The sequence below is a fragment of the Syngnathus leptorhynchus genome, chromosome 14 (assembly GCF_054491065.1).
Source record: "Syngnathus leptorhynchus isolate UIUO chromosome 14, UIUO_Slep, whole genome shotgun sequence".
Classification (NCBI taxonomy): Eukaryota; Metazoa; Chordata; class Actinopteri; order Syngnathiformes; family Syngnathidae; genus Syngnathus; species Syngnathus leptorhynchus.
Window position 1 is genome coordinate 9,939,620 of NC_141208.1, and position 13,628 is coordinate 9,953,247.

At 42.4% G+C, this 13,628-nt stretch overlaps 4 protein-coding genes across 6 annotated transcripts; 2 read left to right on the plus strand and 2 right to left on the minus strand.

Moving 5' to 3' along the window:
- Positions 1-4: 4 nt before the first annotated feature.
- cfap410 (cilia and flagella associated protein 410) lies at positions 5-3,319 on the minus strand. 2 transcript variants are annotated; one of them, XM_085929200.1, is made up of 8 exons: positions 3,298-3,319; positions 2,227-2,364; positions 2,137-2,155; positions 1,986-2,032; positions 1,670-1,899; positions 1,437-1,581; positions 1,265-1,352; positions 5-1,172 (listed from the first exon to the last, which is right to left on the minus strand). In XM_085929200.1, exons 2-8 carry the CDS (start codon positions 2,349-2,351, stop codon positions 1,008-1,010), a joined length of 819 nt encoding a protein of 272 aa, XP_085785326.1. In that variant the 5' UTR covers positions 2,352-2,364; positions 3,298-3,319; the 3' UTR covers positions 5-1,007. The 2 variants fall into 2 exon arrangements, with proteins under 2 accessions (XP_085785326.1, XP_085785325.1); XM_085929199.1 differs by lacking the exon at positions 3,298-3,319 and adding an exon at positions 2,617-2,668.
- On the plus strand, positions 2,649-4,192 carry rpl37a (ribosomal protein L37a). The gene is made up of 4 exons (XM_085929201.1): positions 2,649-2,705; positions 3,147-3,275; positions 3,414-3,496; positions 4,034-4,192. Exons 1-4 carry the CDS (start codon positions 2,703-2,705, stop codon positions 4,095-4,097), a joined length of 279 nt encoding a protein of 92 aa, XP_085785327.1. The 5' UTR covers positions 2,649-2,702; the 3' UTR covers positions 4,098-4,192.
- Positions 4,193-4,469: 277 nt separating this feature from the next.
- On the plus strand, positions 4,470-9,277 carry pecr (peroxisomal trans-2-enoyl-CoA reductase). 2 transcript variants are annotated; one of them, XM_085929204.1, is made up of 10 exons: positions 4,470-4,742; positions 5,329-5,462; positions 5,546-5,711; positions 6,039-6,120; positions 6,831-6,927; positions 7,002-7,112; positions 7,326-7,437; positions 7,530-7,608; positions 8,818-8,946; positions 9,042-9,277. In XM_085929204.1, the coding sequence occupies exons 1-10, from the start codon at positions 4,631-4,633 to the stop codon at positions 9,190-9,192; spliced, it is 1,173 nt and encodes a 390-aa protein (XP_085785330.1). In that variant the 5' UTR covers positions 4,470-4,630; the 3' UTR covers positions 9,193-9,277. The 2 variants fall into 2 exon arrangements, with proteins under 2 accessions (XP_085785330.1, XP_085785328.1); XM_085929202.1 differs by lacking the exons at positions 4,470-4,742; positions 5,329-5,462; positions 5,546-5,711; ... (3 more) ...; positions 7,326-7,437; positions 7,530-7,608 and adding an exon at positions 7,632-7,974.
- Positions 8,702-13,137, minus strand: LOC147046583 (UDP-glucuronosyltransferase-like). Its single transcript, XM_085929193.1, has 10 exons — positions 12,995-13,137; positions 12,209-12,805; positions 12,047-12,110; positions 11,695-11,843; positions 11,374-11,501; positions 10,675-10,768; positions 10,470-10,595; positions 10,003-10,090; positions 9,691-9,910; positions 8,702-9,625 (listed from the first exon to the last, which is right to left on the minus strand). Exons 1-10 carry the CDS (start codon positions 13,040-13,042, stop codon positions 9,355-9,357), a joined length of 1,785 nt encoding a protein of 594 aa, XP_085785319.1. The 5' UTR covers positions 13,043-13,137; the 3' UTR covers positions 8,702-9,354.
- Between the last annotated feature and the right edge of the window lie 491 nt (positions 13,138-13,628).

Consider the following 13,628-nt stretch of genomic DNA (forward strand, 5'->3'; position numbering starts at 1 on the left):
TCTCTTTAATTATGGAAATAGAGTGACCTTTAATAAAACATACATTTTGTTCTTGTAAGGCAGTATTCATGATACCATCCATCCATCTTCTTCCGCTTATCCGGGGTCGGGTCGCGGGGGCAGCAGCTTTAGGAGGGACTCCCAGACTTTCCTCTCCCGAGCCACTTCATCCAGCTCATCCCGGAGGATACCAAGGTGTTCCCAGGACGCGCTGGAGAGACATAGTCTCTCCAGCGCGTCCTTGGTTGTCCCCTGGGTCTCCTACCGGTGGGACATGCCCGGAACACCTCCCCAGGGAGGCGTCCAGGAGGCATCCTGATAAGATGCCCGAGCCACCTCATCTGGCTCCTCTCAACGTGGAGGAGCAGCGGCTCTACTCCAAGACTCTCCCGGATGACCGAGCTTCTCACCCTATCTCTAAGGGAGAGCCCGGACACCCTGCGGAGGAAACTCATTTCGGCCGCTTGTATCCTGGATCTCGTTCTTTCGGTCACGACCCATAGCTCGTGACCATAGGTGAGGGTAGGAGTGTAGATCGACCGGTAAATCGAGAGCTTTGCCGTTTAGCTCAGCTCTCTCTTCACCACGACGGACCGGTACAGAGTCCGTATTACTGCCAACGCTGCTTGTACCAGAGCCCAAACTATGTGTGGAGGCAAGTCCGACTATGTCTAGTCAGAACTTTTCTGCCTCGCACACCGGCTCGGGCTCCTTTCCAGCCAGAGAGGTGACATTCCATGTCCCTAGAGCCAGCCTCTGCAGCCGGGGATCGGACCGCCAAGGTCCCGGCCTTTGGCCGCCGCCCAGCTCACTGCACCCGACCCCTTTGGCCCCTCCTACAGGTGGCATTCACGATACAACATGGTGATTTGGTTAGTAGAGCACTAAGCGAGGAGATTTGAATGTGTAAACACATGCAGTAGGGAGCTATGACCCTGTTTCAAGTCATGAGCAGTTATTTGTAAATAGCGAGCGAGGCTTATGACTTAATACATGCTAGAATTTATTCAGTGTTGGATGTCAGCAGATTTTGTTGCTGGCATATCTCGTAGCGTTTCTAAAGAGTCCAGTGTGAAAGTTCTGAGTCGGTTCTGTGTCTCCATGTGCACAATGCGGAGCTCCTCGTGATCCAAGTCCTTCAGTAGAAGCAGCACGGCTTCAAGTGTGTGTGTCTACAAAGACGTGTTAAGGTTAATCGATGAGTATCATCTTTTTTTTTTTGGAGTTGCTAAAAAAAAAAAAATAATAATAATAAAGAGGCTACCTTTTTAGTCGATGAGCTGGTCGATTGAGAATGAAGAGAGGGGAACTTGTCTTTGGACGGAGGCTTCATCTTCAACTCTTTGACATTACTGTATGCAAAAAAAAAAATCAAGAGGGGATTGTTTAGTGGTTTCATTTTGTGGTGAGTGATATGAACACCCTACAGGGCTTACTTGGTTTCCTTCATATTGTAGCTGTGAGATATTTTCTCTGCATCAGGAAAACCATTGGTAGAAAGCTGCTGGTGAACTGCGTTTGGTGGTGCACTGATCTTCTCACCCTCCAAGTGTGCTAATGCAATCTCATCCTCTGTCACTACTGTACACACATGTGAAATGACATATAAGAAAACAGCCGTGTGAAATATTATTTGAAAGCCTTTTTCACAATGAAACGATGTAATGACCTTGGTTGTCCAGCTTCTGCAGCCCAGGTAGGCAACGCAGGACCGTCAGCCGATACTGACTGGAGTCCTTCCCACAACAAGGGTTGTCAGCAAGCCACAATACCCGAAGGCGTGTCATTGAACGCAAATAAGAAAGCTCCGAGAGTGAGGCAATCATGTTTCTTCTCAGGTAAAGCTCACAAAGAGACAAGCATCCAGCCAGAGGTGCAAGAGATGAGATGTTGTTGACACTGGACAGGGACACTCGTACTTAAACCCATGTGATGTTCAATTGAGAATTAGGTCGTGTTGAGTCAGCAAAATTGTCCAAACTAACCTTAGTGTCAGCACTTCAATGTTTGGCATTTGAGATAAAATAGAAACCTGGAGGGGGGGGGGGGGGCGCACAGTTTTAGCTTGAAGTTAATCGTGACATTCATGACAGTTATACTCGACTCATGGAGACTGAATGGAACGGTTGTACTCACGTCAGTCAGTTTGCATCCCCTGCAGAATAAAAGTAGGCTTATTTGATCTAACAAATAAATGTGGCATGTTTTCCAAATGTGACCACTCACCAGCAGTTCAGTTTCCTCACGCTTCCCAGATCGGACGCCTTTGCCTCAGTGAGAACTTGTTCGCGTGTTAGCTTCATCATAGACAGACCCAGGTGCGTATGTTCTTGTTGAAGAATACCTCCCATCAACACAGATAGTCTATCAACAAGAAACGGAGGCGTCCTAAGTGAAACATCTCTAGTCTGCAGAAGGGATGCTAACGTCCTCAAAACGAATGCGCATGCGCATATCTATAAGCGTCCTTAGCAACAGCATGACAAAAAATATTGACAACATTTGAATTGGTTGACATTCTGTGTAAAACAAATCAAATGCAAATATGTAAGCGTGTCATCAATTGCCGTCATTTGAATCCACATTTCGAGCATTATGCCATCTTTAAATACTCACATTCCCACAATGCAGCGCAATGATGCCAACAAATCGCGCCTGCGCACTACGTACTTCCTCTTTGGATCCACGTCTCAACTGGAACGATGGTGAGCCCAAAAGACGTTTTCCAAATCCGTGTCAATCGAAGGATTTCGGTTGTCAATATCATATAACAATCCACCCGGAAGCTATCCCGACATACTAGATGAATATATGCCATTATAATGTTTTTCATTTCAGGACACCCTTTGCAAAATAACGATGGAAGCATTTCCATGTAGTTTCCATGTATTACAAATGGCTGCCTCCGTGTAAAACACCCAACGTACCCGGCTAAAGTGCTAAATTAGTCACAAGGGTTATCGCCAAAACCATGAACATATTCAATTCACACACTTTGTGAAAATAATTTGTTGCAGTCAAATATCGAATCTGTCCCTCGATTTGTTATCATGGGTTTAGCGAATGGGATTCGATTACGGTGGTTACCATGTTTATCATGTTGCAAGTTTCATTTACGAATGTATTGTTTATTCCTTCCTCCTCAGGCCAAACGCACCAAGAAGGTGGGGATTGTCGGTAAATATGGCACACGTTATGGCGCTTCATTGCGAAAAATGGTGAAGAAGATCGAGATCTCCCAGCACGCCAAATACACCTGCTCATTCTGTGGCAAGGTGAGGTATATGTAGTACTTACTGCAGCTGATGTGCTGTGCCATTTCTACTCCATAACATCATTGCAGAGAAAGATGTAGGACTATCATTGGGTGTATTCTAACGTTTTTCCCGCCCTTCTCAACATGTTCCATGAAGACTAAGATGAAGAGGAGGGCTGTGGGTATCTGGCACTGCGGATCCTGCATGAAAACAGTGGCTGGAGGAGCCTGGACTTACAAGTAAGCTGAATTTTAAACCAGTAAATGTGCCAATGTAGTATGAATGGGGTTAACCGCATGCTGTCTGCACATATGCAATCAAATCTGTATGGCTTTAAAGAGTTCATATTCACAAAAGCACCGTTTTTTTTTTTTTTTTTAAATGTACATTTTTAAGTTATGCTCTTTTATCGTCATTAAGCATTGATTATTCTTTGACACCCTTTGGCTTTTCACATTTCAGGAAGATGAGCCCATTAAACTTTAATTTTTAAATAGAAGTGACAAGGGTGTGTGCACTTGTGTTAACAGGGATGAATGAAAGTTTAGTCACTCAGTGCAATTTGCCATGTTTGAGAAGTGTCAATCTCAGTGTAACTTGCTGTCGTACCTCGAAGTGAAATATGGGCAAGGATGAAAAATTTCAAGCATTTGAAACTGGCTGAAACTCTTTTTGTTACAATAGAAGTCATAGTTATTGTTGATTATAAAAGTGCTAGCAGACATTTTGACTGAAAAGGGCCCAAATATAAGCTTGCTCTTTTTTCCCTCCTGCAGCACAACTTCTGCTGTAACAGTCAAGTCAGCAATCAGGAGGCTGAAGGAGTTGAAGGAGCAGTAAACTAGTGAAATGGTCACTGAAGAATTTGGGACTTTCTCACCAAAAAAACAACCCGGACAAGGCCTCATTCAACATTAAACCTGTCTGCAGTGGAATTCTGTGTTTATGATCATCTTTTACATCCTAGTCAAAAATGACTTGATAGCCAAACACCACTGAAACCTAGGCAAATGTTAAGACACTTTTCACATTAAAACAAGTTTGTCTGCAGAATTAAACAATTTAAAAGTTTCTAGTACTTCATCCACATGGAACCAGCGTTATGAATGTCACGTGATTTATTCAAGTGGGTGGGTGGGTGACAGCGTAAATACATTTAAAAAATGCTCTTGCAGTTCTGTGTACAAGTCTTTGTCAGTCTGGGCTCATTTGTGAGTGGTTTATAAATACCGCACTCAAAAAAGCGCAACAAAAAAATGAATGCTGCATAAAACCTGCATAACCTTGAGCTGGCTGCCACGCAAATAAGTGACGAAGTATTGTAGGACTGCCTGTAGGTGGCGCAGGTGGGCTACAAGTAGAAAGAAACAATCATGGCGACGCAGAGTGTCTTTCGACCAGGTTTGTTCAATCATAAAGTTGCAATTGTGACCGGTGGAGCGACTGGCATTGGAAAAGCAATAGCCACAGAGCTTATAGAACTTGGTAAGTGATCTCGTTTTGTCCACATTTTTCAGTCTTGTTGACCAACTCGTTAAAAGAAACCTTTGAGTACAAAACCTCGACAAGCTTGTTCTGTCCAGAAAATACTGGATTCGTTCACCATGACTTTAAGAATAATAATTTTCAGCATAGTGCAACGTTCTTTCTTATCCATGTGTATCTATCTTTATGTTCAAAATTGCCTGACAGTGCTTCAGACTTGGAGCTAAAGTCCTCTCTCTCCATGGTGAATTAAATGATCAGTGGCCGAAAGTATGAACAGAATCTAGTTGGTGAGTTGAAGTTCACCTATTGAACCCTGCACCTTGCTTTTTTGTAAACATTGTTCAGTAATGACAATGGTACAAGCAAATCTTATTTAAATTTGCAGGGATGGCGCTACACTGAGCCTTGTATATATGCATCTCGATTATTTACCTCTATTATTTCCCCTCCCCAAATATTGGTCAATTTCCACTTCAGTTCTGCGACGAAACAAAAATTCTGGAGCCGTGCGTGGATATTTCAGGTTGTAATTGAATTTGAGCTTTGCATTGTAATTGATCACCACTCTCAAACTTGTTCTCAGGTTGTAGTGTGGTGATTTCCAGCAGAAAAGCAGAGAGATTGGAGGCGGCTGCCCAAGAGATGCGAAAACAAATTTCAGCTTCCAGCCCTGCATGCGTCACTCCTCTACGTTGCAACATTCGCAATGAGGATGAGGTGCACACTCCTTCCACCTTGGACACAGTCCTCTGATTGGATTGAAATGAGTGATGCACAATGCTTGAATATTTCCACTTCAGGTGAAGGTTCTTGTATCTTCAGTGCTGAAGCAGTATGGTCAGATCGACTTTCTGGTCAACAACGGTGGCGGTCAGTTCAGTAGTCCAGTAGAGAATATGTCTTCTAAAGGATGGAAAGCTGTGATTGACACAAACTTGACTGGCACCTTTCACTGTTGCAAGGAGGGTAAGACACATTTACACTCCATGACTGCGTTCACGGTTGCACCAGGGTTGTAATAGTTTGAGGATTTTCAGTATAGTTCATTGTTTTAAATTCAGTTAGTGAGAGGCAAGTTTATTTTAGTTTTTCCTAATAGATCATTATTGTTGACACAATAACCTTTTGTAAAAATGGCAAAATTAGTCAAGTATCCCCTTACAATGTAGTTTTGGTTAGTTTTATTTTCTTAATTTTTAAAAAAAATTATTCTGTTAACAAAAATGTGTTTTTCAATTTTAGTCATTTGGTTAGTTTTTATTCACTATAATAACCTTGGATTGCACCCCACAGTATACACTACATGGATGAAGCAACATGGAGGTGTGATTGTTAACATTATTGCTGACATGTGGAAAGGATTTCCTGGCATGGCGTAAGTAATCACCCTTAAAATGTTGAAAAGTCCAAAACCATTACATATTGAGTCCACTGTTTTGTAGCAATGTTTGAAAGTACTATATCAGGGTTGTCCATTTTTGGTGGCCCACAGCCCACATTAAAAATAATATTTGATACAGCTAATGATACAGTACCGTAATTTTCGGACTATAAGTTGCTTGGAGTATAAATCGCACCAGCCATAAAATGCACAATAAAGTGAAAAAAAAAACATATATAAGTCGCACCGGAGTATAAGTCGCACTTTTGGGGAAAATGTATTTGTCAAAGTCCAACACCAAAAACAGACATGAACCAGCAACAACAGCCTAAACGATACGGTATGCTAACGTGACATATACACAAATGAGGATCTGAGAACGGGCCTGACGTAACATTCAGAGTTATTCAAGTAAGTATTACATAAATAACACGTTTATCAAACCATCCGTGTCATTCCAATTCATTAAATCCATCAATCGTGCTTTACGTAAACAATGCCGCGCATGCGCCGCATATGCGGACGTCGGACCCGTTGAAGTTGCATTTCTAATTATTCCACAGACCCATATAACGATATATAAAGTATATTTCAAATACCTATCACATTACAACAATATTATCAAACCATCTGTGTCACTCCAAATCATGAAATCCATCGATCAAATTCCTCGTCCAACAAAGCCGCTGTTGTCTCACTGACAGCCACACAGGTGCAGCCAGAGCAGCAGTGGATAACTTAACCAAGAGCTTGGCCATTGAGTGGGCTGCCTCAGGTGTCCGGGTCAATGCTGTTGCCCCGGTATGCACGACTCTTGCCTCGTCGCACTTCCATAAATGTTAGCTGTATATTGTGGTTGTATCAATTGCTTGCAGGGCACAATTTTCTCTCAAACGGCTATGGAGAACTACAAGGAGCTGGGACCAACTCTTTTCAAGATGTCCATTCCATTTAGTCCTGCAAAGAGACTTGGGCTGCCAGAAGAGGTGTGATTTGTGACAATTTAAAGATACCATAGTAGTTACGATGCTGAAGTGCAGTATTCCCCCACGATCTGCAGGATCGAATGCTATGAATGGCAAAAATCTGTCTGTAATTGCTACTAAAAAATGTTTATAACCACAATCCTACAAAATGAATGAAGAAAAATGATATCATGATTTGTATTATTTGTCAGTTGATTTAGTTTGTACGGTCAGATATCCTCTGCAGTTTGTTTCCTGCTCTCTCCTACCGCCTCCTACATCTCTGGAGCCACACTGAGGGTGGATGCAGGGCAGAGTCTGTACCACTCCACGTGGGAGATCCCCAGTATGTTGAATTTGGTCCCAATGTGCTTCCACTGTGTTTTTTTTTCCTAATATACAAATGTGTTTTCGCTTTTGTCTGTGTGTGTGATCTAGATCATAGTGCATGGCCTGAAGGTCCAGAGGGGGAGAACTTGGATGCATTGAAGAACCTCCTCAATCCCCAAAGCAAGCTCTGATTCATTTGTCCCACAATGATACCATCAAAAACACAAAACACTTGATGCCGGTTGATTTAAACAAGACACGGATACTTTGTCATAGTAATGTACTGGAACGTGAATAAGTAATTATCTGTGATTTTACTATGATAATGATATGCATGTTATACATGTTATTAATTGTTTCTAGATGATACATCGTGCCGGAAATTCTCCTATGGCAAAGGTTATTAAACATTTTGGCAAACTGCTGCGTTGCTGTTGTGACGTTTTCGTTTGTTTTGTCACAAAGCGCTTGCCTTTGCTTTGCTCTACTGCCGTAAAGCAAATTAGAAACTGTCGTAACAACGCTGAAGCAGAGGTCACGACACAGGATCCAGGTACACATTGTGTTTTCAATATGAAATAAAATCTTTGATAAGTTGTGCTGCGACGTGTTCTTACAAAACTGCGTTACTGATAAAGGCTTGTTAACTACACCGGAAAAATGTTGCGTATATTGCTAACGAATAGCCACAAATAGCATGGGATGCTGTCGTGAGCAAATGTTGAAAGCCGGGGATTGAGTTGAACGTTTACCTAGGCACAAACCGCTGTCATTAACTTGATGCTTAAATGCCAGCTTTGTTCGTTTTAATGACCTTCATGCAATTACCGCGACAAGTGTTGCTTTTGCACATTACCTTTCGCGTTAAAACCCATAGAGATAGCTAAGTGTCAAAGTACAAATAATTAGAGTTGTTGTAGAGGAACGTATGCCTTCATGTTTGCTGTGCTACAATAATAAACTGTAGCCAATAAGTGCAGTGAGGTTAACTAAAATACAAATATTGATTGATCTAACATTCAAATAATTTCACAAACCATCCATCTTCTATACTGCTTGTCTGCACGGGGGTCGCCTATCCCAGCCGTCATCGGGCAGCAGCAGGCGGGGGACACACTGAACTGGTTGCCAGCCAATCGCAGGGCACACAGAGACCAACAACAATCCGCACTCACACCTATGGGCAATTTGGAGTGCTCAATCGGCCTACCAAACATGTTTTTGGGAGAAAACCCAGGCAGGCTCGGGGAGAACATGCAAACTGAGCCGCCTCGCATTCGTAAACCAAAAAGATCCATTTATTTCCAAAGCAGACCATTTGACTGTGGTATATAGTGTACTGTATGTTGAATCAGGGCTTTTAAGGTAAATCTGTTCATCTTGATACACTCATTAGTATGGGAGGTGACCATGGCCACAGCAAGATGTCCATGCCAGACTGGCAGCAATGGAAGACAAAGGGTACTCCACTGGAGTTTACACAGCAAAGACTGGCAGCCAGGGGCCTCAATGACCCATGGGCCCGGTAAGCATTTACACCGGACAGATTTTTTATTTATTTGTGACATTTCTGATCACTCTCTAATTGCTTTACTCAACTGTGTCTATCTCGTTGTTTAGAAATGAGGCATGGAGGTATGCGGGTGGCTTTGCCCGTGCTGTGACGCTGTCCGACGTACTGCTGAGAGGATTCAAGTGGGGGTTTGCTGCCTTTACTGTTGCTCTGGCTGTTGAGTACGCCTTGTTTCCACCAAAGAAGGGTTCCCACTAATGCACATTGTAATCCCCAATACACTGTCTTTGATTCCAGTGCTATTCTGAATTTGTTTATTCACTAAAATTCTCTTGGATCACTACATGGCTTCACTTATTGTCCTCAAACAATGTGCAGCTTTCTTTCCCTGCATTGTTGTGTTTTTTGTTTCATTCTCATCTAATCTTGTTTACTCTTTCTGCTCATTTTCTGACAGCAGAACATCAAACATTTAGTTGTCAAGACTATAAAAACCAGCACAACTGTAACAAGTAGCGCTATTACATCCAGACAGAAGTACTGGAACCAGTTGAGGCCATGGACGGCTGCTTTCAGGTGTTTGGCACCTTTATGCCGCATCACAAACTCGGTCCAGTACACAGAAAGGTCCAGTGGATCCACAGGACGGTCCCTGTGTAACGCGGACAGCCTCTTCATGTTCTCTTTGTACCTAAAACAATGACTTTTAGCTCCAGTTACCTTCAAAGTTTGAAGGCAATGTGTTTACACACTTACTTGGTGTTGTTCATGACATCATTCAGTCCCTGTAGCAGGTCTTCTACAGTGATGGATAAAATATCCAACACCACTCCCACTCCTCTACTTGCCATTTTTGCTGCATTGTCAGGCTGGTCCCCACCAACAGGTAGCATCACCATTGGAACGGCATGACAAAGTCCCTCGAACACCCCATGTGAGCCAGCGTGAGTGATGAAGACCCGAGCTCCAGGATGAGCTAAGATTGGGTTGAACAATGACATACAAGTAGACTCTATTAGAAAATGTGCATTTAGAGCCATCCATTCACATAGTCAGGAGGTTCTTTACCAAGTAAGTCATTTTGGGGCACCCAGCTCATCATCTTTACATTTTCTGGTGTATTATCAGGAACAGGTCCAGAATATCTCCATATTACCTAATGAAGGAAAAGGATTGCGCTAATATATGTATGGGCAGACAGAGAGAATACAGTTTGCTCAAGAAATATTTGCATGTTAACAGAGCTGTTGTGAGTTTTCATTTTTACACCATCGCAATTAAGTCAAAGGTCCTCATTACATTTGTCACCTTTGAGCCCCTTAAAATTGAGATACTTTGCATTAAGACTAATCCTAAATGGTAATTTCTATAACTAGAAAAGTTTAACATGCATTTTGTAGACAACCTAAACATGATTCAGAATGCTGCAATACAATATATATAGCCCCCCCCATAAAAATTGATTTTGATGAAAATACTGTCATTTTTCCTACCAGGTTCATCACACCCAAGTATGATCAAAATAACTGTCATACCTTCTGTGGAATTTGTCGGAACGCTTCAAAGAAGATTTGGGTCATCCCATCAGGCATTTTTTTCAATGCGGTCCCAAGTGTGAAGACAACAAATCCATCTTTTCCTGACACCCAGGGCTCCAAATCCTTTGACAAAGACAGTAAGCATTACTTGTACATTTGACTACATTGAACTTAGTTCTGCGTAAACATACTTGGTCCTTACGTCAGGCAGTGGATTTCTCACATTGCAGTTGATGCCCCCAACCAGCACCATATTAGGCATTAATGGCCGTGGAAACTCCATTGTGAAGTCAATCCTGTTCCAAAATTTAAAGCATATCTTTGTTTAGAGCAGAGGTTTGAAAAATATGGGGCGTGGCCCAGGTATCAAACTCAAGGCCTGGGGGCCAGATATGGCTCACCACATCATTTTATGTGGCCTGCCAAGACAAATTGTGCATCAAATTTGTGTGTCATTACTAGAATTGCAAATTGTCTTCACTTTTAAAAATATCTTCTTTTTTTTTTTTGACCAGTTTTTACTCGTCTGATTTGAAAACGTTTGTCAGTTTGTTTTGTAGCTTTTACTGTATATAATATGAGGTGCTAATACATTTATTTGGGTTGACAGTCATAATGGCCCTCCGAAAGAAGCTATGACTACAATGCGGCCCGCCAAAAATATTACTTCCACAGAAAAATAAGATGGATGGTATTGTGTCAACTTCTACAGCCTAAAACAAAAAAAAATCTTTAATATCCAAAATAAAACTCAGATGTGCAAAAGATAAAGTACTACTACGACACCGATGTCATTTGAATATCAGCCCACCACAGCCCAGAAAGGCTTAAAATAAATTCCAAGCAAGGCTAGATCCCAGATTTTCTGGAATTCTTCCCTTGTTTGACTTTTTCACATTACCTGTGCAGCCAGATTGCAGACTCTGACAGCACATCAGCTACACTCAGGTCTTCTTCCAGGAACTTGGAAGCAAATTGGTCAAAACGCCAATAGATGAGTCGGCAGAGGAGTGGTTCCAGTGCACTCACCTGGAGGACACATGCTTGAGTTGAGACACTTGATTGAAGACACACGTAACCCAAGCAAATATACACAATGACGGAAATGGAGCAGAAAATATACAGGAAGTCTCAACATGGCAGGTTGTGACTTTTTTTTCCAACTATTTTGATGTTTCTGTAACTTAAAGCTGACAAATACAACTCGATGACAAGTATTCACCAAAGTGTTGACGACCCGTTGTTTAAAGGTCATTTTATCGGTGAGGCCCGTGAAGAAGCGAGGCACATAGGAAGGCGGCGATGGACACCCTGCAGACTGCATGTCCAAAAAACACGGAATCCCTCTCAGCAGATTCACTGTTGGAATACCTGAAAGTGATCCAAAAACATGGTCATGACAAAGAATAGCACTGAAAAATTGGACAAAACTTTTACTTTTATCTGAGCATAGACTCTTGTATCACAAAAAAAGAAACCTGCCACTTTCCTCCACCCATTCCAAACTGCTTGGATCCATTTTTTCCCACCTCCCTCTCTCTCTACACGCTAACGGCACTGGAGGGAGGATTCACCTAATTTCCGAGCTATTAAAGCGCCTGTGGGCACCATGGGGTCTGTCAGGACAGCGTCAAATCTCTGCGGAATAACAAGTAGTCGTTAAGATTTATCCAGAGAAGAGTTACAATAAACAATAAAGCAAGATGAGTCTTACTGAAAGACACTCACTCACTCACCTGCTGAGCCAGATGTGAAATAAGAGTGTCATTGAAGAGAAGGCTCTCTGCAATGCTGTGAAGCAGTTTCACAATTCTTTGTATGTGTGAGAATTTGTCCTGAATTTTCTCTACGAAAGACTGCGAAGTTTTCTCTAACACGTCTTCATTTTTGGACATGACAAAGTCAACAAATGCCTTGTCAAATGGAACAGGGAAGGTCAGCGTCTCATAGTGCTCGCCTGGACCCATCAGAATGGTGATCTCTGGCATCACAACAGTCACTTGGTGTCCGCGTCGACCCATTTCCTGACAAATGGCCTTCATAGCCACCCAGTGACTCCCATCCATCGGTATCACCAGCAGTTTTCCCACGTAAGAACCGGTGTGATCTGCACGGATGTTGTCTCTTGCTTCAGATCTTCTGGCCTGATCCACGGAATCAGCCATGTTTAGCAGCAGCAAGAGCGCGCACACTACAATCCTCATGGTTGTCTGTCTTTTCCTCTTTGGGGAGCACAAACAGCTTGAAGGGAAAAGGGGAAGTGAAATTCTCCCTGAGGCGGCTGCTTCTCTTGGCTTGTTGAAATTCCGATGTGTGTTCAAAGTCCTCCTTCCCTGTGAGATGAGGGAGTTGTTCGATAAGGCACAATCATTTACTTGCTGCGTTCTGCATTATAAAAACATGAGGTGTATGAGTGTATCGAGATTTACTCGATATCCTTGAGCTCCATCTTAAAGTCAATGTACACTCTTTGTGCAAATGTGTGAGATAATCTAGTGTACAAGACCTATCTTTTTCTTTACCACTTGCTGTCCGTCAATATTGGACATTTGTTTTGGTCGGCTCGACATAGTTAAACCAGCCGCTCCTTCATTTTCACTTTCGCCTATTTCTAAGAATTACGGTAGAAAGCGCATATAACGACTCCCATCATGCGAAACGTACTACGGAAGAGGATTAGGGCCTACGGAAACAACCGCTTTTCAAAACAAAACGAATACGTGCCAGAGGCCTACTCTAACAGCAATGTGCGACTTTACCGCTAGATGCCAGTGAAATAGCCTATGTATAATGTCATGCGCTAATAAGGCCAGGCCAGGGGTCGGCAACTCACACCCCTAACGGCTCCCTGGAGTTTTTGCAAAAATGCAAGAAAATGGAAAAATACGGTTTTTTTGTTGTTGTTGTTTTTTTTAAATATGGTTTTTAGATGGTTATCATGACACAAGAATTCTTAAGCTTGAAAAATGTATGTAGTTGTAAATATATGAAAAATACCGAATTTAAGAATGACGCCAAATAGCAAAATTGCGTCATAGCCTGCGACACAGCACAGATGAGTTGTAAACAAACAGGTGTGTGAGTGAGTGATGGGCCATGGATTCAAAAGGCAAAAAGAGAAAGATTGCTGATGACAACAGAGGCTTTAAGAAAGAA